This window comes from Ceratina calcarata, unplaced genomic scaffold (genome assembly GCF_001652005.2).
Source record: "Ceratina calcarata isolate Rehan_Ccalc_2016 unplaced genomic scaffold, ASM165200v1 scaffold90, whole genome shotgun sequence".
Taxonomy (NCBI): Eukaryota; Metazoa; Arthropoda; class Insecta; order Hymenoptera; family Apidae; genus Ceratina; species Ceratina calcarata.
In genome coordinates, this window is record NW_017180369.1 from 78,759 (window position 1) to 100,385 (window position 21,627).

Sequence of the window (21,627 nt, forward strand, 5' to 3'; positions counted from 1 at the left end):
AGAGAGAGAGAGAAATACGTTCTTATACGCTAAAATAATTTTTATTCCTTTTTATAAAAAGTGTCTCGGTTATTGTCTATACCGAAGTTAATGTCATAACGGTACAGCTGTACGTAAAAACTATTTACAGATCCATTCGTGTATCATATTATTTATGGACGGACATATACATATACAATAGATATATGTAAATAGTGTTTAATGTTAGCTCGTAAAAAATACGCTTTGTTAAATAACTAAGTAATACTATAGAGTATAAAAAGGGTATAATAGGCTACGGCCGCGTGAACGAGTCACTCAGTACTTTTAAATCAAACGTAATTACAAAAAAAAGAAGAAAAAATAGAGTACAAATAATATTCCACTGTGAGATGAACACCTGGCAATTGATAAGTAATGCCAAACAGATCTGTCTCCACGTCGGCTTAATAATTGTTTAAGAAAAAAAGAAAACAATTTGCATCTCGCGACGGTGTACCAAAGACCAAGACGACCTTATAGATATCTTAAAATTAGCAATACTAAGAGTAACGAGATTCTCCGAATACCAGCTGGGAGTTGAACAACAGCGTTTCCACCGCTTTTAAATGCAGCTGCATCTCCCATTTGGAAGGTGTGAGTGGGACTGGACATCCTACCGTCCCCTCCGTTACTGAACGCCAGTACCCGCAAGTGGTACGCTTTCCCAGGGCTCAGATTCGAGATGTAAGCCTCGAGCTTCGAGCCACCCGGAATGATCGTGTCGTTCGCGGTGCTCATATCTTGGTCCAGTTCCCAGACTCTGATCTTATAACCGATCAACGGCTCCTCCTCTAAACTCGGTTGCACGTAACGCCAGGTCACTCTGATCGTCGACGGATCCACCCCGAACACGTTGACCGAGGACGGCGGCTTCTGCGGAGCTTTCCTGTACGTCCTCTCCAAGTATCTCTCGCTTTCGGGTCCCTCCCCGGCGGCATTATACGCCATTACCTTCACGTAATAATAAGTGTCCGGTTGTAGACCCACCACCAGAGCCCAAGGTCTTTTACTTCTGCTCAAGTAATAAACGGCGGTCTCTTCCTTGTTGCTCTCTTTCCAATATTTTATTCTGTGCCCTATCAATCTTCCCCTTATCCTCTCTCTGGTCTCCTCTATCGGTTGCCAGCTCACCCTCAAACTGGTACTGTTGTAACTTTGTGCCAGCACTTGTTGCGGGGCAACTTGAGGCATGTCCTCGGCACTGAATATCGTCACCTCGTTCGAGATCGGGCCATAGCCCAGTGAATTCGCAGCCTGGACCTTCACCTCGTACTCGGTGTAATAATTTTTCTGAGGTATCTGCACCACGAACTGTCCGATGTTGCCGAACTCCTTCAAAGACTGCGACTGGAACTCGGTCTCTTGGTTCTTCAACCGCCAGTACACCTTGTAAAAGATCCCTGGCCCGTTCTGTTCGGACGGTGGCAACGGATCCCACGTCACGGTCAAGTCTCCGATCTTTCCACCGCCTCCACCAATATTTCTCGGGTATCTCGAAGGTCTGTCGGACGGGGTGCTGTACTGGGGCGAAGGCGCGGAGGGTACGCTGTATCCCAGTTCGTTAAAGGCAGAAACGGCAAACTCGTACGTTGTGTAAGGATTCAAAACGTTCTCGAGATAGGCCTCCTTCCGACTGGTGTACCTGTCCACCTCCAGGGCGGTGATATCTGAAAATGATCAGAGATGATCGCGTGACGCGAGCGCACACGAACGAAAGTCTGACATCTTTTACTTACTCTCGATCAGAGTGAACCAGGTCCCGTTCCAGTTGGTCCTCGCGAAGACGGTGTACATGGTGATTAGTCTACCGTTGAGCGCTCCGTCCGTCCACCTCAGCGTGGTCGAAGTTTTCACGATGTTCACCACTTGAACTCCACCGGGCGGCCCCGGTGGACCCTCGACGACGACGATGGTTCTACTCGAAATTTCTCCGACCGCGCTCTTCACGATACACTCGTATTCCCCGCTTTCCGCGGACGTCGCGTTGATAATACGCAATTCTTCCTTGTCGATCCTCAGTCGATCGTTGTTCTTCAGATCCTCGTCCCTTAATATCAGCCCGTTATGTTTCCACACGTAAGCGACGTCTAACATCTCGTCGACCTCTCCCACGCAGTGTAACGTTAAATTTTGCATGACCGACGTGGTCAGGCGTTGGGGCAGCTTTTCCAAAAATTGTGGACCACCTGAGAATCGGAGGGGGTATCGTTTAAATATACACGTACACCGTCGTCGCTACGTACGCGGGTGGACACGTTACAACACGTGTAATGCGCTCATACTCACGTAACACTATCAGTCTACCGCGCGTCTCGTCGCTCCCGTACTGATTCGTCGCGGAGCATACGTAAGTTCCCTCGTCGTCTCTGGAAACGGGACTGATCTTTAAGTTCCCGTTCTCCAGAATTCGTCTTCTCCCTCCCGACCCGATCACGTTTCCATCCTTCTTCCAGACGAATTTCGGTCTCGGAGCGGCTTCCGGGTTGCACAGAATGGTAACGTTCCCCCTTTCGGCCGCGTACGTTTCCGATTCCATCGGATGCTTCTTGAAGGACGGTTTCAGTGCTGGTAAAATGCAAAGACAACGGGCGTATCGACCATGACATTTTGCGATTGATTGATACGATAGACGGTTGCTCACATAAAATCCGTAACTGCGCCGATGAATATCTCGCCTTCAACTGATTCTTCGCCCTACACTGATACATCCCCTCGTCCCTCTTGTCCAGATTCTTGATGTTCAACACGTTGTCCCTGATGCTGTACCTGTCGCCTCTGTCGTCCGAGAGGAGAGTCTGCGGGTCGAGGAGCTCTCCGTTCTTGAACCAGTCGTAAGTAACGTCGGGGATCCCGAAGGCCTCGCACGTCCAAGTCAAGTCCCCTCGATTGTCCATGTGCTTGTCGGTCAGAGGAATCGTGAAATTGGGTGCCGCTTGGATGGTCAGTCGAACAGAATTTTCTATCGACAGTCGATCGTTTTGCACGCGGCACACGTATTCCCCTTGGTCGTCGACGTGAACTCGCGGAATTATGAGAACGCGATTGTAACTCGTGGTGTAGGAACCGCGAGGCAAGGCTGCGGCACCCTTGCGCGTCCAGTTGTACGAAGGCACCGGGTATCCGAACGCGATGCACTCGAATCGGACCTCTTGGCCAGCGACCGGAGCTTCCGGGAACGCTTTTGGGAAGTTATTGGAAAATTTCAATTGTTGGAACGAGGAATGCGGGTCGACCCTCAGAGGAAAGAACGGGCCGTTCCGCCCGGTGTCCGAGGCTATGCTCTGCACGTTGCACGAATAACTTCCTCTGTCGATCATCTCCAACGCGGAGAAATACAACGCTCCGTCGTACGACACGAACACTCTCTTGTCCTCCTCGACGAAGTTCGGAAAATAGTCTCTCGCCCAATAATATTTCACTCCGGGAAAGTGTTGCGGTGGATCGCAGTACACCGCCTTTCCCCAATTCTCGTCCCCGCGCTCCTCCGACCGTTTCAGGTTGAATTCCAATATGTATCCGAACGACAAGTCTACGCTCTCCGACATGATCGTGCCGAATTCGTTCGTCGCTTTACAGTGATACGATCCTCTGTCCTCCGCCTGAAAATAATCGTCAATATTCGTTATTCGTCGTTGGTCGATCGAGCTCTCCTCCCTTGTCGTCTCGGTTCGACGAACTCGTTCGACGTTCACCACTTCACGACACTCTCACCTGATCTGGCTCGTAGATAATCAATGTTCCACCGCTGATCGTGTATCGCGTGTTGTTCAAAGGGTCGATCTTGGTCGCGATCAGTCTGTCGTTCTCGTAATCCTCTTTGAACCATTCGTAAGTCGGTGCGGGATACCCTCCGGCCAAACAGCTCAACTCCACATGATTACTGATCTTCCTCTTGGACACGTCGAACACTTTGTCCACCGGATGGCGAACAAAGTATGGACCCCTCGGCACTACTTTCGGATCGTCCACCTCGATTCCGTACTGATAACTTCTGTCGTCGTCGACCATATTGTACAGATCGTATATCTTCGCCTCGCAGATATAGAGCAGTCTCTCCCTTCCGTTCACTTTCTGCAGTCCCCATCTTTGCAAATTATTGTTGTACGAATACACCAAGTATTCTCGATCGTAACTGTTATCGACGATCGGCTCCGGTAGGAAAGCATTTTCCATGTTCACTAGCTGAGTGTTGTCCGCCTCGTTGACCCAGTTACCATTCTGTAGCCTTACACCGGTGTACCAGTCCCGATGCTGGGGATCCTGCCACAACAATTGATAGAGCACGAACCCATGTTCGTCTAACGAGTTTATGCTCAGCAAATCGCTCTGGAAGGCTTCGCAATTCTTACGAGCTTCGGAACGCTCTCTTATCGGGCTCTTTATGAAACGATAGCAGGACTCTTGGAAACGAATCCAGTGCTGGGGACACTGATGATACTGTTCCTCGTATTGTACGTTGCTTTGAGCAGACGCGGCTGACGCTACGACGAGAACGTACGTCACGATCACTGGGAAACGATGCATTGTTACCTCGTTGGGAAAAGTAACGTCGAGCGAGGGCAATGTTGGCGGGTCCTCTCCAAAATCTGAAATAAACCACGGTTATTTAACTATGTCATAAGAATTTCATTTCGCACAACGATACGATCTAGCAGTTTATCAATCGTCGCGTGAAACCGTGAGTGGCAACGAAACTGAAAACAGTGGAAATGAGCACTCGGATGAATCACCTTACGATTCACCGTCTAATCTGCTTAATTATTCGTTGCGTTTACTCGTCGGTCTACATTCATCGTTTCGGGCGGGGCTGCACGTTGCACGAATTGTACACCGTTGTGTGTGTGTGTGTGTGTGTGTGTGTGTGTGTGTGTCTCTCTCTCTCTCTCTCTCTCTCTCGTTATCACTAGAACCTATTTCACTTCTACTCGCGATCAGTTTCAAATTTACCTAGTGTGCCACCGAGAACGGTCCTTCGTGCAATTACATTTGGTGGATGCAATCGCTGTTCCCTAAGATCGTGGATACATTATTGTTGATTATTGTGATGTTCACAACGCGATGGCACGCGATGGGTAAAATAGTGGGGTCCTTGAGGCACCTCGATCACAGCGCCGTGCGTCGAGGAACGGTAAAACTGAGGTACACGCTTTCGTACCTCCTTTGGATCCATCGATTTCGCCGATCTCGCTGGTCGCTCGTTCTCCCATTTCTACTTATTATTTCCTCTCTCTCTCTCTCTCTTAAACTCGAGCGCTTCTGCAATTTTTTCGAATACGGAAAACGCAGGAGTGGTGACGGTGGTTTGTAAAGAATTTATTCAAGTTTCCTTCAAGTGTCATTCGGACAAAAATACAAAACTCGAGAGATATTCAAGGAGGATCCATCCAAGAGTTCCTCGAGCCTTAGAGTGATATATACATATGTTATTGTTTATTTCTTTCTATCAAAAAGTACCGATCCATTAAGTTTTCTTCGATTCAAGAACGAAACCTCCTCTCTTGGACATATTTTATCAGAGTTCTTACGTTCTTCGAATATTCGTTTCTCGAGATATTCTCTGAACTTTCCTGAAAGAGCAAAATACACGAGTTATCGTCAACGTGCTTGTTCGTAAAATGTCGTTTACCGTTCATTTACCATTATTAAGTCTTTCGTGCAAAGCGTCGCGTCAGTGGGAATCTTCGCGATCTTGGAATGGAAAATGCTGAGGCATTTAACGAAAACAATGTCACCGTTGTAATCAGCAATATCCTTGTACAGTTGCACGCAACAATCCTAAAAGAACGTCGTGCAAGAGTTTACTTCTTTTCAAGCAAACAGATCTTTCGTCGACGGGCGTTCTTGGCTCACCTGTAGAACAGGATTTTGGTGTTTGTTCAAATACGGCTCCGCGACGCTCAGAACGTCCCACGTTTCTCGTTCGCGTAGTCGAAGATTCCGGGTTAATTTCGCGAAAGACGAGAGCAACTCTTTTTGAAGCTTGTACATCTGCGTGAATCTGTACATGCTCTCAGTGGTTTTCATGTGACTCTCCTTCGCGGCATCTTTCAGGAATTTCGTGAGCGGCGGCCACACCTGTCTACGAACGTGATTCATCTGACAGTTTATTCGAATTTCGCTATATACAAACGAAACGTGTTTGCACGAATACTAACTTCAACATTCTGGACCGTATAAAATCCTTGGCCGTGTCGCCGATCGTATTGAGCAGTTGCCACGCTCGATTGATTATCAAAAGATCGTTTTCGTTGAATCTGTCCACCAACGGATGCCACAGGGAATGAACAATGGGCAACAGTTCGTCCTCCCAATGCGCCATGATCTCGAGACTGTCCTGCAGCGTCGACATGGCGATCAAACGCTCGTCCACGTTCTTGGACGACACGAAGTGCAAGCAATGCCTCGCGATTTGTTCGATCATTGTCACGTGAAACGGCGGTTCCACCTTCTTCTCTGTAATCAATTCGATCTACCTAGTGACTACTGTACCGGCATTGTTTAATCACGCGAACAATTACAAATCGCGTACACCGTCTTCTGAGATGACCGACTACAACACGTGTAACGATCTGCTAGGTAATAAATCCTATACATCACGTTGGCGACAAAACGTTCTTCAGTACCTTTTTCTTCTTGTTGTTGTTGTTGTTCTTCTTCTTCTTCTTCTTCTTCTTCTTCTTCTCGCTCTTCGTGTTGTGGTTCGCATTCAGTATCTTCTACCTCCTCTTCGATCCGATCGTCTACCTGCTTTGCTTCCACGTATTCGAGCACATCTTGCACGATCTTTGAACACCGATTTTCTTCGTCGTCGTCGTCGTCTGCCCGCTTTTCAATTCCGATCGTCTCTCCGCCTTTAACAGCTAGCATGTCTTTTACGCAAGCTGCGAACACGTGAAAAACTTTGAGAAACGCATAGGAATTTCTTCGATATAAATTCTTGTTCGAATGGGACGAACAATCCTCTACGATTTCTCTCAAACAGGACAGCGCGTCGATCGTGCTGTGTCTGATCAACACTCGAATCACGTCCAGACAACCAGGATTGAGATGGACTCTGCGCAATTTTATTCTGACATTGTACGAGAGATAGTCCATGTTGGTATTGAACAAATCGCTGGTGGAAAGACAGTGCTGCGATTTCGCGATCATTTCAAGCGTTCGACTGGCGACGAGGCTGATCAAACCGTTCTTGTTCCCTGGAATTTTTAGAAAAAAAAAAAAGACAAATAGAGGTCGGACATCTGTACCGATTCGACGACCACGACGATTCTATTACTTTGTCATTCGACAATGCACGCATCGTCTCAGTTGATAAATAAATACCTGCCCTCTCGACTACAAGGTAGAGCGTTTTCAGAAGGAACCTTTCGTAGTTTCGATCTAAATTGAGAGAAATCATTCCTAGACCCTCTGACAACAAACAGCACAACGTAACGTTCCTCTGAGCCACGCGAAGCGGTACGTCTCGATCCACTTCGACGGAAGGATACCAAAAATCTGGGTTCACATAAAGATCTACTATGTCTTCGTAAACCTGCAGCCGTGTGGTGTCTCTCGGCGGCGCTGAAACACCGCGATTTACACCGATTATTTTAATCCGACTTGTTAGGCGTCATCCGATGAACGTGTCCGTACCGTCGACGATCCAGTTCAACAACAGAATCAATTCGTTGGTGTAGCCAGGCATGTCGGCCAACAGTCGCGTAATATTGTCCGCCAAAATCTGAATATCTCCAGATTCTGCTAGACAGCGGCAAATCTCCCTGACCTTCGACTCACACGCGTCGCTGTCGATAAATCTGTACCTCTTCCACCGTGACCGTGATCCTGAACAAACGATCGACGAATCGTCAAGATCGTTCGCGTTCACAGTTTCCAAAATCGACACGTCAGCGTAATCTATTTCCGAGACGTGAACAAGCGCAATGATCAATCTACGAACATGCGCGACGGACATCATCAGTCGATGCAATCTTTGATCACCGAGAAGTCTCAAATAGCCAGCGATACGGTTCAAGCAGGACAGCTGGTCGGCATCGTCTGAAACGTGATGAACAAGATCTAGCGTTTCGTCGACACCAACGTAGACGCATTTTCGTTTCGCTCGACGGAGCGATGCGCTCTACGTGACGCGGGTGGTAGTAGTAGTAGTAGTAGTAGTAATACTCGATCTTCTGATGATCGTAGGTAATTTCGTCAGCAGGTCGTAAAAATTTTCTTCCAACAGCTCGGCCAGAGGTCTGTCGTCGATCTTGTCAAAGTTCACGTTCACAGCCTCCAAGGAACGTTTCGCATTCTCGCGAACCTCCACCGACTCGTCCTCCGACAGGGATATCAAATAGTCTGTCAGTAACATCACGTTAGGTTTCATGTTCCTGCCATTGAACAAAAGCAAGTGATGATACTCTTTTTACGTGACGTTGTGGTCGTCGTCGAAAATCATACCTGGAGCACGTCGTGAGCAGCAGCCGAATTGCTTCGACCAACTCGAATCGAACTTTCCAGTTGGGATGCTTCGACAACGCTTCCAATCGTCGAAAGGACCTGTTCAATTTGATTGCACAAGCGTACAGCCATCCCTTGTTTCGCGTTTTACTTCCCAAATGCTTCGTCAATTCTTTTTCGTCGTTCTCATCGATTCTCGACTCCTCGTTCCGATCCTTCAGCTGCATCAAATTATTGAACAACATTTCGTTATCACCATTTACCTCCTCCTCCTCCTCCATTTTATCTTTTGTCATCAGAGCGATTATCCTGGACCAAGCTCTGAGTGCCATCTGAAAGATCAGTATTTTATAAACGCAATCGTCGAAATCGTGATAATCGTAAATCGACTTCGGTTCATCCATCGTCCAAATTACCACAGTGATCATGTGGCTCTGTACGTCGCTTCCCGTCATTGTCTCCTGTAAGATGGCCAATGTGCCTGGCAACATGAACATAATGACGTCGGCCGCTTGATCTTGAAGTATCGCATCGGATCTGTCCGATTCGTCGTCGACCTGACAGAGCGTCATCAATGTCCTTATCGCCTCTATCCTGAAGACTCACACACACGCTCGTTTAGAGAACTAGGGTCAAACGCGATAGTAGTAGCGATAATTAATATAATTTTCATGAAACAATTACTTTAGAGACCGTGATCTTTCGTGCTTAGCTATTGCCAACGAAAGCATTATCCAATGTTGTCCGATCGTCGGAGCAGGGCTTTCGGCTAAACGGCTATAGAAGGCTTCTATCACTTCTGTATGACAACAGTCGACCAAAGTCTTGGCACACACGATCACAGCTTCCTTCAACTCTTCGTTTCCTTCGATCACTGTGAGAACGACAACGATTCTATGAGTAAACGAACAAACGCTCTAAACTACTGTGTTCGGTTCTATTAATTTCCATACGCAATGTTTGTCGCTTTGGATCGCAAATTTGTGTCAAAAGGCATGAATGAATCCTGTTCAAATGCTCTATTTTCGATATTTTCGCTATTGTTATAAGTTTCTGCATGGTTCTCACTGATTGCTCTCTAACGTTCTTACTGCAAAAATTGAAACCGGTACAATTATTCATTCATCGTTCATGGAATTTATCATACTCGATCAAAATTTGTGATGAAAATACTTCACTTGAGTTTTCCGTACGTCAAGTGGGTAACCAAAGGGAATGAGATGTACTCGAAAAAATTTCGGACAATCTTCTCAGAAACATTTCCCAAGGCATTCTCGATTTTTACTAAATTACTCGAATTCGGATTTGTTATCAAGGAATCGCAAAGCGGTTTTAATTTGATGAATGCCTCTTCGATCTCCAACGGTTCCATGAATTTAAATTCTTAGTCGCACGACACTTTCGTTCTCTTCGTTGTTCTCATCAATCAGTTCTCAATGTTTTCCTCATTATAGAGCGCCTCGCGAAATCCGCGGAATTTCCTCTCTTTTGTCAGAAGGAAATGCACTGGAAATGCACCTTGCGCCACTATAATCATCATATCTATTTCATATCTGTTAAAATTGCCTGAAATAGCTTACGATTTTTTAAATATCTGATACGATGTTAAAAGAAGTTACTATTTATTTTGGAAAATGGGTAAGAAATGCATAATAGAAATTATAAAGACGAGTAGGCATAACCTCAAACGATTTCAGTGTTGCACGTGGCGCTATCTAGCGTTCACGATCGCGAACCTGCTTGGCTCCGATGTTTCTAACCTTACATCTTCGATTCAAAAGTTTGTACATACTACAACCTACAACTGACTACAACCGCATTTAAACTGCGCTAGGAAAAGATATCTGGAAATGCTCAAAGGCACAGTGACATTTATGTATAAAAGTGTACGTATGAATTATGAGAATAACTGTCCGGTCGGATTGTGTGTGCACCGTGTCGTTGATGCAATTATAATAAAGGTTTTATAACCAATTGTAGTGGATCAAAGCGATACAGTTTGGTTGAGACGATATTTGCGATACAAATTTTCTCATGCATCATTTATACCGTTATGCTGCTGCGATGTTTTTACGTGCGACGATCGAATATTGCCACGTATCGAATAAGAGCTCGTTGTTCATTTGCTTCGTTTGAAGAGATGATCGAGCAGAACGATAATTGAAATGGACAACTCGGTAAAACTGATTGTACACAGGGGCAGTACGATCTTCGACTGCGTTGTCGTCACGATACATTCTGTGATTAGACACGAACAGAAAGTAAGAAACGATAGCGAATGTCAGAGGCATGTCAGTGAAAGTAAAGCTGGGGCACAAGTAAGAAAGATATCTATCAACAAGAAGAGATTTAATGCTTATTTTGTATCAGCATACGTTGGAACGTTGGCGAATTCCAAAACATATCGAAAGTCTGCGTTTGAGAGACTGTTACAATATATTTCGTGTAAGCTGTCGGAGAGAACGACGACGACGGCGACGACGAATGTAGGAGTAATCTTTATGAAATTGAGAACACCACAGAGACAGTTCTTAGATTATAAATGGTAAAACGGTCAAAGTAAACTTTTCTCATTATCGGATGACGATGATGATAATCGGGAGATGAAATAAATGTAATTGGAACAATTTGAATAGGAACGAAAAGATGGCACAGATGGCAGTGGAAAGGAGAGAAGTCGATCATGCTATGTCCTGGTTATCTACGTTAGGCGGAGCATTTTCTGCTTTAGGAGAAGAATTTCAATACTGTGTAAGCTCCTAAGCTAATATTATTTAATTTCGATATTCACAATCCCACCGATTCGTTTCCGATTCGAAAGTAGCTTTTGCTCTCCACCATCGTCTTACGATTGCATACGATACATGAACTACTACATGAACGTACACATTTGTACAGGCTGAAATGGCTGGAAGAATTTCTGTAAAACAATTTGAACTGGCACTTCGTCTTGGCGATCCTCTTTTGGTTGCCCGTTGCAAACTATATGCTGCCTTAAGTTTAATTCAACAAGGCCACTTGGAGATACCAAAGAAGGTAGTAAGGAGTACTTATAGATTTTCTATCGATCAAAATGATGTTCGTTTACGGAATATGTGTCACGGTATATGGGCTAAACTTACATATTGTCATAAGATGCGCAAGGAACGACGAAAAAGACCTGTCTAAATAATAGTATCGGCTCGGTTCTTGCTCTCGCGACACACACACACACACACGCATACACACGCATACACACAGAGTTTTTAACACGCGTGAACTGATCGAATTTGATATTTACGTTTAAAAAAAGATGTGTACAAAAAATCATGTTTTTGTACTTATTAAATGAATATTGAGGTAGTCTTATTACATGATCGAATTAAAAAATAATTGACAAATATGAGTTTGTAACATGTTTCATTATTCTCCGTGCAAATATCTAATTTCTGTTTGTTCCAAACAAAGATGCAGCAGCATTCTTAATTAGAAAACGACGATATCAACGATACGAATCTCATCGACGATAAAGAAATAAAAATAAGGCAAACAGATCATGAACGGGATTACTTTTGAATTTAGGAATGTACGACGACGAGTGTGCATTAGTTCATTTTTATTTTTCCATTAATTACAGCGTACAACTGCTTGTGTTTGATTTCACACACCCAGTATTATTGAACGATTCAAATACACGTCGTAATTCAACTTTCTAATAGTTATCCCTTAGTCGACGTTCGAATTTCGTGTTAATTAACTATACAAAAGTGTTGAAAAGTCTTCGGTTGTCACGCTGTGATGACGATGATGATGTTATCGATGCGTTCGCGGTAGTAGTATTTAGATTATCTGACGTTTAATTTTTAATATTATATATGCAGTCTTCTGTTAATTAAAATATTTTCAATCTGAAAGTGTTACAAGCTGCTTACTCTTAATTAGAACTATCACTGGGCAAGAGTGCCCATAGGATCCCATGCAGGTAGAATAATAGGTTCTTGTTTGAATACGTCCAAAACATCGGCGGACACTAATTTCTTGTCGATGACTACTTCGAAAACAAATTCGGCGAACCAGTCGGCTGTCAACAGTAGATACCCCTTCTGTCCTTGCTCATCTCCCCAGGAATTCTCTACTCGAAACTGCTTGATCTTTCCTTCGTCCTGAAAACATATCGTTACAGTTTCGCATCGAATTGCATCGTTCAGGAACGATGACTCATATCGACGACTGCGAATCTTCGTGGAAAATAATGAAATCTGAACGTAAAATTGTCCGCAGTCTATAAATGTGAACAAAAGAAAAGGAAAACTCTGAAGAAGATGATTCATAGGTTCGCTTACAGTTATCGAAACGGCTGTTAAAGCCATCGCATGCATCATCATAGAATCGCCGTAGAGTAGTCTGTCCGCTTTCGTGAGATTCATTTGTATATTGGTTCCGAACATCAATTCAAAATCGTACACGCACAGATCCTGTATACCTTGCTTACTCAATATACGTTTATTAACGTCGCATCCGAACCATACGGGCTCGTTTTGCTTGATGCTCTCTGCGCACAATTTCATTAATAATTCAGGCGGTTGATTGTTATACAGAGTAGGTCGCCCACCCAGGACGTTTCCTAAACAATCTATGGTATAAAGTTTGCCAAATGGATTAGTCGGCCTGGGATCGGACACCAAGCAAACTTTGTCTTCCACGTTGTAGTAGGGTTTCACGTATGTCTCGTAGAATTCTACTGGCGTTACGGGTCCGAACTTGTTATAATTTTTTGACTTGTCATAATATTCCCAGGTGATCGTTTTTGGAGGTATCCCTAGACAGATACCAAGTATTCGGTACATGACAGTCATCTGCTCGAGGATCTTAGCTTCCAGTTCGTCCTCGGTCGCATCCTTGGACATCATGTCTCTCAACTCTTTGGCGTACTCTCTCAGTTTACTTTTTAAAATCGTGTTCATGCGCGAACTAGTCTCGCTACTGTACGATTCTGGGAAACAAGCTTTGGGAACGAGGCCATATCGGTTAACGAGATTGATGATCATGTCCCATTGTCCACCGTCGTTGATGGGATCCTGTAACAGGAACGACACCAACCGACCATCCACCGGTTCGTTCCTTTTACCAGTTTTCACGATGTTATGTAGAAAATAGTTGCATCGTTCAAGCTGTAAGATAACAAACGCAGAATTTATGATCGATCGACTCACCGGGGGGAGGGGGGCAAATTGAATTCACATTGTGTACAAAATATACTGTGCACCTTGTCCCAGAAGAACACATATGCTTGACTGAACTCGAACTCGTCTAAATTGTATTGTTTCATAAAGACGATCCGTATCACATTTAAGGCAGAGAATATCCAACATCTGCCAGAATTCTTCTGATTCGTTATGGGCTTCCCCTCCGTGGACACCTTGTGGTTGAACACGTGCTGAGTTTCTTGCACTACTTTCCGCGAAGCACAAGCTTCCAAGGGGTTTGTTCTAGTACAGACATTTTGCGCCAAAGAATTCCGACTGTCCTCATAGAACTTTTCGCGCAACTGATCCAAAATTTCTGTCGTCAGAACGCCTGCTGCTTAAAGATAAATTTATTGCTTAGGACTCCACTTGGATTAAACGTCGTCACAATGGACGAAAAAGGCTCGGTAGTTATACGTTTAAACTTTTTATACGTAACTTATGTGTAAATGTGCCGCTTTTACACGAACACGTCTATAATTTTATGAACAAGTGATTCATCGTCGATGCGATGACGTTGAGACGTACGGTCATAAACGTATTCAGCAGAGATAAAATGAAATTGATTTGACAAGGAATATGATATTCCGCGCAAGATGGCGAATTTAGATCCATGTCCGTGCCGTTCGTGATAGATATTATGTTAGAAACAGGTGCAAAGATGGAAAATGTAGATCGTATATCAAAACGCAACTTACATGCAACCATAGTGACCAATGAGTCGTTGGATGAGTTCCAATGAATTCTTCCTCTTCGGCCGACGATCCGTGCAGATCCGTGCTGATCCTTGCGATCAACGTGCGAATCAGTGCGAGTCGTGCCAATTCTGCTGATTCTGCTGAACGAACGGAAGGACGGACGCACGGGACGCAGTGTTGGGATTTTGGGAAACGGGCCGGGTTTTCTCGCGCATGCGCGATTTTTTCAACATCGTATGTTGGCGCGCACATATTAGAACCCAAAGGGTTCTCGGACTCCTGAAAGTAATATTAGCGGGAAAAGACCGAGACGAAGACTGTTGCCGGTAATATTGACGGGAGAAGACCGAGACGGAGACTGTTGTTGGTAAAATTCATGTTCAATTTGTAATCATTTTTGGCGCCCCATTTTATCGAAAATTGTACATTGCTGATGCTGAAAAAGTCACGCATGCGCGAGAAAACCCGGCCCATATCCCAACACTCGACTGACGTACGGACGAACCAAGACCGAACCACAGCCTACTTTGACATGTAGCCACGCTGAGAATAAAATGACAACACCGCGGGAGTCCTGTTTCCGTGTAAACACAGTCGGCTGTGCGATAATTTTTGGCTGGAGCAGGTTGGTGGAGACCTTTGTATTGCCGTGTATATCTTCATGCGCGTCGCGCGGCAATATTGGAATTGAACGGGTTCGCGGTCGTGAACGCTAGATGGCGCCACATGCAGCCCCAAAATCGTCTGAGGTTATATGTACGTCTATAGATTAGACATTATTGTAGGTATACGTTCGATACTCGCGATAATTTATAGATTATTCATAATAAAGAATTAAAACTACAAATTGCGCCAAGTCGTAGTACGTTGATAATTGAGAATGTAAGTCGATCAAGAGTAAACGTATATGTGTTGATGATAAGCGCGGCCATCTTCCGCGCACCGTCCACGTGACCGCGCGCCCGTCACGTTTGGAGATTACATCCAAGTCGATACTCGATTGTCGGCTTTCTTTCCCTCCGATTACTCTAATTGCAATTTTAATGCCGTCTCTGGCCGTACCGTACACGTTGCACACATGTATTCCCAATAACACAGATTACACAACAGGTAGGAGATTATTTATTATTTACAATTACATTTTATTCGTATGCCTATGACCGTTATTTAGCACGAATAAAATACTAGTATACGTTAGTCAGTATGAAAAAGACGTTCCCTACGTAAATTTACTACGTACAAAACACTACACAGCTTATATTCTACTCATAATATTTATGATCGAGTGGTACAGCCAATGTAAATTACGTCACGATACGAAGAGACCGTGAGCCAAGCCGCACGCGTTACACCCACGTTCACATTGTTCAATTTTTAGTACATCAAAATAATGTGTAATCGATTCACGCGTCAATCACTATCGGTCGATGATCATGAGCTGATATTCGGTGTAGGAGGTTCTTCTACTTTTGACTCCAACGAAAACGGTGGTATTCTACAATCGAACGCGTATCCATCTTCTCTTTCCATTCTAAACGTGCCCCTACAAAGTAACGTAATTCTGAGGTTCCGAGGTATCGATATGATCAAGTATCATGGTAAGATGTGTGAGAATCTCCGCACACTACGTTCTCTAATGCAGTGGTAGCAGTAATATAAACAGTCGACGAATCATACGTACCACATATGGCCGCTCGCAGCTTGTAAACTCACGTGGCTACTGTACTGGAAAGCCGGTAACGTTTTCGATAACACAGGCTCCTGACCGACCACGCCTCTTCCTCGAACGGTCTCCAACGTACCAGAAAGACTGAATATTCTCCAGTGCCTTTCGCGTAATTGCACGCTCAAATCGCCCAGATTCTCGAGACGGATGCAATAACGCCACTACATACGACGTGATTTTGTTCGATGCAATAGAATTATATGTTTACCGTCGTTTTCCGACATTCTGAACGATCATCGATCTGAGGAATACCTACCCAATGCGCGGCAGTAGCCTGATTTCCTCTGTAACCCATGTAAAATGGTATAACGGTAACACGAACGTTCTCTGTAGTTTCCTTATGTACGTCCGACAACTCCAACCAAGGGTGATTCCTCTTTTGCCACGCCCTGAGTGTCTCTTGCGCGATGAAGCATGGATCTCGATTCGGATTGTACGCTAAGAATTTATCGAACAATTCGTGTTGAAGCGCGGTCTTCTCATTCGTCGTGTAAGGTAAAACATCTTCGTGAGCGACGTAATCTAGTCCTGGTACCGTATACAAGCTACGACTGCTCTCGTGATTACTTAGGAACGTCACTGCTTCCGTTTGAGCACGCTAAATGAAAAAGATTTGTTAATTCATATTATAGAATGACTCTATCCACTCGTCTTTTTCCTTTCATATCTATCAGATTTTACTCTCTCTCTCTCTCTCTCTCTCTCTCTCTCTCTCTCTCTCTCTCTCTCTACAAAGTAGGTAGTAAAATCTTTAACACTCTAGATTGGAAGCTTGATTACGCTGCTGCTGCTGCTGCTGATGCTCCCATCACGTTACGAATATTTTTTCAATGTACTCACTATGTAAGGGTAATCCCTCTGGTCGATCAACACTTGATAAAATGTATGCGTTCTACCCTTCACTTCTTTTCCCACGCTATTATAATGATCACCGGAGGTTCTACGAGGATCAAATGGAATTTTTACATTCGATCATCTCTTTCTCTTATCTTCTTTTACGACTCCTATCTCTATTGTTGTACCTACTCCTCTTTTTTGTTGGGAATATCTCTGTCGTAAACCCTTGCTGTCCATGGAAATAATATTACGCCACGATAACCAAACACTCTGTGCAAAATCAATTGGCCAGTCTCATATTTCCCTTGTAATTTAGGAGTTTCTAATTTTCCCACTTCTGCCAATCTGTCGACAGTACAATAAATTCATACATTTAACGGAGAGTAACAGCTCGAGAAGATCAAGTAAACATTATATACCGTGTCTTATGGATAAATTACGTCTGTACGTCTCGTGCATGTACCTATCATTATATTATATGCTACTGCAACGGTATGATGAGAACGTAAGATTAAGGTAAGAATTTTAAGATCAACAACTGTACATTTATTATTAGGCATTGAAGGTAATTAATGTGCATACGTTATTCTAGATACGTAAATGGGTTTTCTCGGTCGGCGATATTTCGCGTGGCGATGGCTCATAGCTATTAAATTTAAATTGTTCCCAAGTTAATAGACGTTACCTGATGTTCCGCACATGCTGCAAACAAAATTTTTTCGGTGCTTTCAGTATGTAGCGTTTCAAATTGCAAGTGAGAAGATTTCGCGCAAGTTCCATTCTTTCGCGGACGATGCGATGATGATACCGTTCAGTGAAATATAATTTTTCGTCTAAACTGTATCACATCGGACCGAATATGCATGATACTGGTCTCTTGACATTTCGGTAGTTTTTTTATTACGTTATAATAATAACGAAGATCATACGTTCTGTTTAGATCATGTTTAGATGCGCACTCGGGACTCGGACTGAAAGGACTGAAAGGCTGATCTTCATGTCGTGCGTGAATAACCAATGTGAACAATTGTAGTAGGGTATGTATACATATGTATCGTGGTAGCGGTATTGAAGCCTAGTCACATGGTTCGCGACCACGTTGCGAATACTTGCGAGACAAATACCGGGCAAATGTTTATCGTCCGTAGTATTAGAAATGATGGTTGACAGTAAGTACTGATAAACCGAAAGTGTACGTATTTAAACGCGTTATTGTGAAACGTACAGAATCTTGGTCACGTATTTTTTCATCGTGTGCAATTATCGAATGGACAGTAGTACACGTGTGTGTAAAGACTATTAGGTTTAAAGACGATTTCTAAAATGAATCGCACTATAAAACGATGTATCGCGTTAACGTGCCGAAGTAGTTTCAATATGAATATTTCCGCAATGGTTCATACTAAAATTTCGATACCGTGCGATCGTTTATTACTAAAACGTGCGTTCGTGACAAGATTCACTTCGCTAATAAACCATAACAAATTGTTGCACAACGCCGGCGGTGTCCTGTTTCAAACGACTACTAAATCCAGTTTAAAATTGAGCGAACAAAATAGAGACGAACAAAATTATCCTGCCGGTCAGTTAAAGAAAAGGCCAAAAAAGAGAAAATCTGTTTCTACCGCCGAAGGGAGCAACGATGTAAGCGATTCGTTTGGAAACTCACGACATTTTTAATATATCAACTATTCTGTTCTGTTAAGTCAATGCCTTGCCTACGAATTGTTATTCGGCTTTTCAGGCATGGAACGTGAGAGCATTGGCCACTTCGGAAGAATATAATTTGGAAGCTCTGGTGCATGGTCTCGTTCAGCAAAACTTATACGTACCCAATACTATAAGTACATCGACCAGCTGTGAGTGTGAACAAATATTTTATTCTCTTTTCTTTCTATGTTAAGATTCCAGCGACGTGAGACATTGACAATTCGTTGAGAGTGATTGCCTAAAATGAAAATTTAGTCGAAGCAGTGTGCCATGCAGTGTGGCATTCTCTACTCGTGAGAACATTCCGGTTTTCATTCGCATACGTACATACATCGCACATACATACGTACGTGAATCGAAGCCAGCGAGTCAGACTTATTTCAAATCTGTGTAAATCAAAAGGTGTGTGCTCTCTCTGTAGAGTTAGCCGAACAAGTCCGAACGACGAAATGGATTCTGCGGCGCTTCGTCTGTCGAACTTTTCTGCGAACGAGGTGGACGAGCTGATAGAGAAAGCGATAGACTGGGCATTCGTGCATGGACTGTGCATCAGATCGAAAACGAATTTTACTAGGAATTCGATACAATTCTTTCCGTTTATTCTGCTACCGTCTCCGTTCCCTAGAAAAGAGTTCGACAATGCTCGTTGGATCCAGACGACGTTGAACATCCTTATACACAGAGTCGCCCAGGACCACGATTTTCTGAGCGGCACTTTGAAAGAAACGATTCAAGTCGACGATTTCACCAAGCGATTGTTCGAGATTTACGAGATCGTAAGGAGCGAAGGAGGATCCGCGCAAAAAATATCTCTGGGTATATTACGTTCCGATTTAATGTTGGACACGTGCTGTTTACGAGAGGACCGGCCGTATTCACCGTATTGTTGCTGGAAACAAGTCGAAATAAATACGATTGCCTCTGGCTGCGGCGGGGTCGGACCTCTCACCAGGGAGCTACATCGATACGTACTAGGAGAGATCGGTTGTCAGAAAGACCTCGAGAAGAGTCTCCCACAGAATGATTCGTTGCAAGTAATATGTTCGTGCATAATCGATGCGTGGAAGATGTACGGAGACGAACAGTACGTAATCGATTAAGACCACAAAAAGAAACGACGAAAAAAGAACGGATGAACCGAGATCGATCGAAATCATCGTCGTTTAATACGGTTGATTCTTTACAGAGGAGTGATACTGTTTGTCGTCGAAGATGTTACGTATAACATATGCGATCAACGATTGCACGAGTTCGAAATTAGAAAACAAAATCCGGATGTTAAAGTCGTTCGGAGAAGTTTAACCCAACTTTCGGTCACTGCCAGATTGGGCAGTAGACGAGAATTGATGGTAGACGGCAATTACGTCGTATCCGTGGTGTATTACAGATCGGGGTACGAGCCTGGCCAGTATCCGACGGAAAAAGAATGGGAAACAAGATTATTGATAGAGAGATCGTTGGCCATTAAATGTCCGACTATCCAGTATCATTTGGCGGGGACTAAGAAAGTGCAGCAGGTCCTAGCGAAGCCGGGCGTAGTTTGTAAATTTTTAGAGAATGAACAGACCGAGTGCGCCGAGATAAATAAGATATTCACTGGTAAGCGAACGGTTCCATTCCGGTAAAACTATCTGGTCGATTGAACGTTCTTTTGCACAGGGCTTTACGCGTTAGACTTTGACGAACACGGAGAAGCCGCGATAGAAATGGGAATCGCGAATCCGGATAAATTCGTGCTGAAGCCTCAACGAGAGGGAGGCTCCAACAACAAATACGGCTCGGACGTGAAACACTTTTTAGAATCTGTGAAGAATCAGAGGGAGAGGGTGGCTTGGATTCTCATGGACAAAATCTATCCACCGATTCACGATAGTTACATGATCAGGCCCGACGAAGATCACGTGAACGGAGAACTCCGAGAACTGGTCTCCGAATTAGGCATATTTGGTGTGATAATCGCCGACGACGAGAACGTGTATATTAACAAACAGGGCGGTCATATGTTACGAACAAAATTGGCTACTGCCAACGAGGGTGGTGTTTCAACAGGATTGGGTGCATGCGACAGCCCTTTTCTCATATAGATTCAACGATGAGTCCTTGACAAATACATGCTTTCAACAACCTGGTATATACCTGGATTGCTTACGTCCGAATTTACGTTGCGAAGATACAGAGCGACCTTTTCACCGATTCAGTCACTCGATCAATTTTAACTGGAACAATGGAACGTACCGATCACTGTTCGCGTTTAAATACTTATTACGTTACAATCTACACTTTCCTAAAAAACGTAATATCTCGTTCGTGGTGTATAATTATTTGGTACGCCTTAATTAAGATTAGCCGAATTAAGCGCAGCGGAAAGCACGCAATTGTTTATGAGCTACACGCATTCCTTGCATTCGTACGTCCCGTAATTGTTACCGTCGATATCCAACAAACTAATTTAACGATACGTTCGTGTGTATGTGTGTACGTATGTACATCGATTACTCCGTTGTGTGACTGTACGTAGATTATTTTTACAGCTGTGCCAGAAGTTATACACGCGGTGGCGAAGTACGAGGTAGAACGCGAACCGAGAGAAATTTTCTTTTTCGAAGAAGGCACCGTAGTAATGTGGAACGTGTCCGAGCTCGAGTGTGAAAACATATTGGACTTTCTAAAAAAATATGAACAAAGTCGTTACATGGACTATATCGTGCAATCCGAGAGCGAAGAGATGCGCTATAGTTACACAGAGGATGGGTAACTATTTAACGGGCAATATTTTCCACGGTCGCAGATGAACGCAGATTAAATCTTTAATTCAATTCGACGTTTGTTGCCAATTGACCTTTGGTTTTGACCGAAAGTTAATCGAATAACAGCTTAATTGTAAGAGAAATTTAATCGTGCCGTTGTTAACGCGGCAATTAAGGATGTATTGGCTATACAGTCAATCCCAAAAGTTTATATACTT

General features: G+C 43.9%; 6 protein-coding genes across 12 annotated transcripts in view; 2 read left to right on the plus strand and 4 right to left on the minus strand.

Annotated features, from left to right (window-relative positions):
• Nucleotides 1–55: 55 nt before the first annotated feature.
• On the minus strand, nt 56–5,207 carry LOC108631456 (contactin). Of its 2 annotated transcripts, none has more exons than XM_018035388.2 (6): nt 4,969–5,207; nt 3,733–4,607; nt 2,663–3,620; nt 2,308–2,586; nt 1,758–2,207; nt 56–1,688 (listed from the first exon to the last, which is right to left on the minus strand). In XM_018035388.2, exons 2-6 carry the CDS (start codon nt 4,543–4,545, stop codon nt 496–498), a joined length of 3,693 nt encoding a protein of 1,230 aa, XP_017890877.1. In that variant the 5' UTR covers nt 4,546–4,607; nt 4,969–5,207; the 3' UTR covers nt 56–495. The 2 variants fall into 2 exon arrangements, with proteins under 2 accessions (XP_017890877.1, XP_017890879.1); XM_018035390.2 differs by lacking the exon at nt 4,969–5,207 and adding an exon at nt 4,752–4,862.
• A 106-nt stretch (nt 5,208–5,313) lies between these two features.
• Tti1 (Telo2 interacting protein 1) lies at nt 5,314–10,082 on the minus strand. 4 transcript variants are annotated; one of them, XM_018035392.2, is made up of 13 exons: nt 9,660–10,082; nt 9,420–9,556; nt 9,151–9,340; nt 8,883–9,060; nt 8,467–8,798; nt 8,188–8,396; nt 7,657–8,061; nt 7,345–7,584; nt 6,645–7,217; nt 6,177–6,474; nt 5,872–6,100; nt 5,659–5,796; nt 5,314–5,588 (listed from the first exon to the last, which is right to left on the minus strand). In XM_018035392.2, the coding sequence occupies exons 1-13, from the start codon at nt 9,836–9,838 to the stop codon at nt 5,499–5,501; spliced, it is 3,198 nt and encodes a 1,065-aa protein (XP_017890881.1). In that variant the 5' UTR covers nt 9,839–10,082; the 3' UTR covers nt 5,314–5,498. The 4 variants fall into 4 exon arrangements, with proteins under 4 accessions (XP_017890881.1, XP_017890880.1, XP_017890882.1 ...); XM_018035391.2 differs by having other exon boundaries at nt 9,645–10,081; XM_018035393.2 differs by lacking the exons at nt 5,314–5,588; nt 5,659–5,796 and having other exon boundaries at nt 5,980–6,096; nt 9,645–9,838.
• A 99-nt stretch (nt 10,083–10,181) lies between these two features.
• On the plus strand, nt 10,182–11,851 carry LOC108631464 (uncharacterized). Its single transcript, XM_018035410.2, has 4 exons — nt 10,182–10,352; nt 10,447–11,011; nt 11,103–11,217; nt 11,365–11,851. The coding sequence occupies exons 2-4, from the start codon at nt 10,632–10,634 to the stop codon at nt 11,632–11,634; spliced, it is 765 nt and encodes a 254-aa protein (XP_017890899.1). The 5' UTR covers nt 10,182–10,352; nt 10,447–10,631; the 3' UTR covers nt 11,635–11,851.
• Nucleotides 11,852–12,044: 193 nt separating this feature from the next.
• On the minus strand, nt 12,045–14,572 carry LOC108631462 (bleomycin hydrolase). Of its 3 annotated transcripts, XM_018035408.2 has the most exons (5): nt 14,390–14,572; nt 13,712–14,028; nt 12,789–13,616; nt 12,378–12,608; nt 12,045–12,294 (listed from the first exon to the last, which is right to left on the minus strand). In XM_018035408.2, exons 1-4 carry the CDS (start codon nt 14,397–14,399, stop codon nt 12,393–12,395), a joined length of 1,371 nt encoding a protein of 456 aa, XP_017890897.1. In that variant the 5' UTR covers nt 14,400–14,572; the 3' UTR covers nt 12,045–12,294; nt 12,378–12,392. The 3 variants fall into 3 exon arrangements, with proteins under 3 accessions (XP_017890897.1, XP_026674690.1, XP_017890896.1); XM_026818889.1 differs by having other exon boundaries at nt 12,045–12,608; nt 13,712–14,025; XM_018035407.2 differs by having other exon boundaries at nt 12,045–12,608.
• Nucleotides 14,573–15,326: 754 nt separating this feature from the next.
• The window catches only part of LOC108631461 (glutathione synthetase), a 13,049-nt gene continuing 6,748 nt past the window's right edge, over nt 15,327–21,627 (plus strand). Inside the window, exons 1-7 of the mRNA XM_026818892.1 lie at nt 15,327–15,499; nt 17,893–17,989; nt 18,697–18,811; nt 19,084–19,746; nt 19,849–20,261; nt 20,322–20,717; nt 21,194–21,413. Coding sequence (XP_026674693.1) covers nt 19,112–19,746; nt 19,849–20,261; nt 20,322–20,717; nt 21,194–21,413 — 1,664 coding nt within the window. The 5' untranslated portion in view covers nt 15,327–15,499; nt 17,893–17,989; nt 18,697–18,811; nt 19,084–19,111. The remainder of the gene's footprint in view (nt 15,500–17,892; nt 17,990–18,696; nt 18,812–19,083; nt 19,747–19,848; nt 20,262–20,321; nt 20,718–21,193; nt 21,414–21,627) is intronic.
• On the minus strand, nt 15,489–17,917 carry POLDIP2 (DNA polymerase delta interacting protein 2). The gene is made up of 6 exons (XM_018035409.2): nt 17,638–17,917; nt 17,142–17,297; nt 16,956–17,055; nt 16,372–16,713; nt 16,071–16,276; nt 15,489–15,932 (listed from the first exon to the last, which is right to left on the minus strand). The coding sequence occupies exons 1-6, from the start codon at nt 17,730–17,732 to the stop codon at nt 15,821–15,823; spliced, it is 1,011 nt and encodes a 336-aa protein (XP_017890898.1). The 5' UTR covers nt 17,733–17,917; the 3' UTR covers nt 15,489–15,820.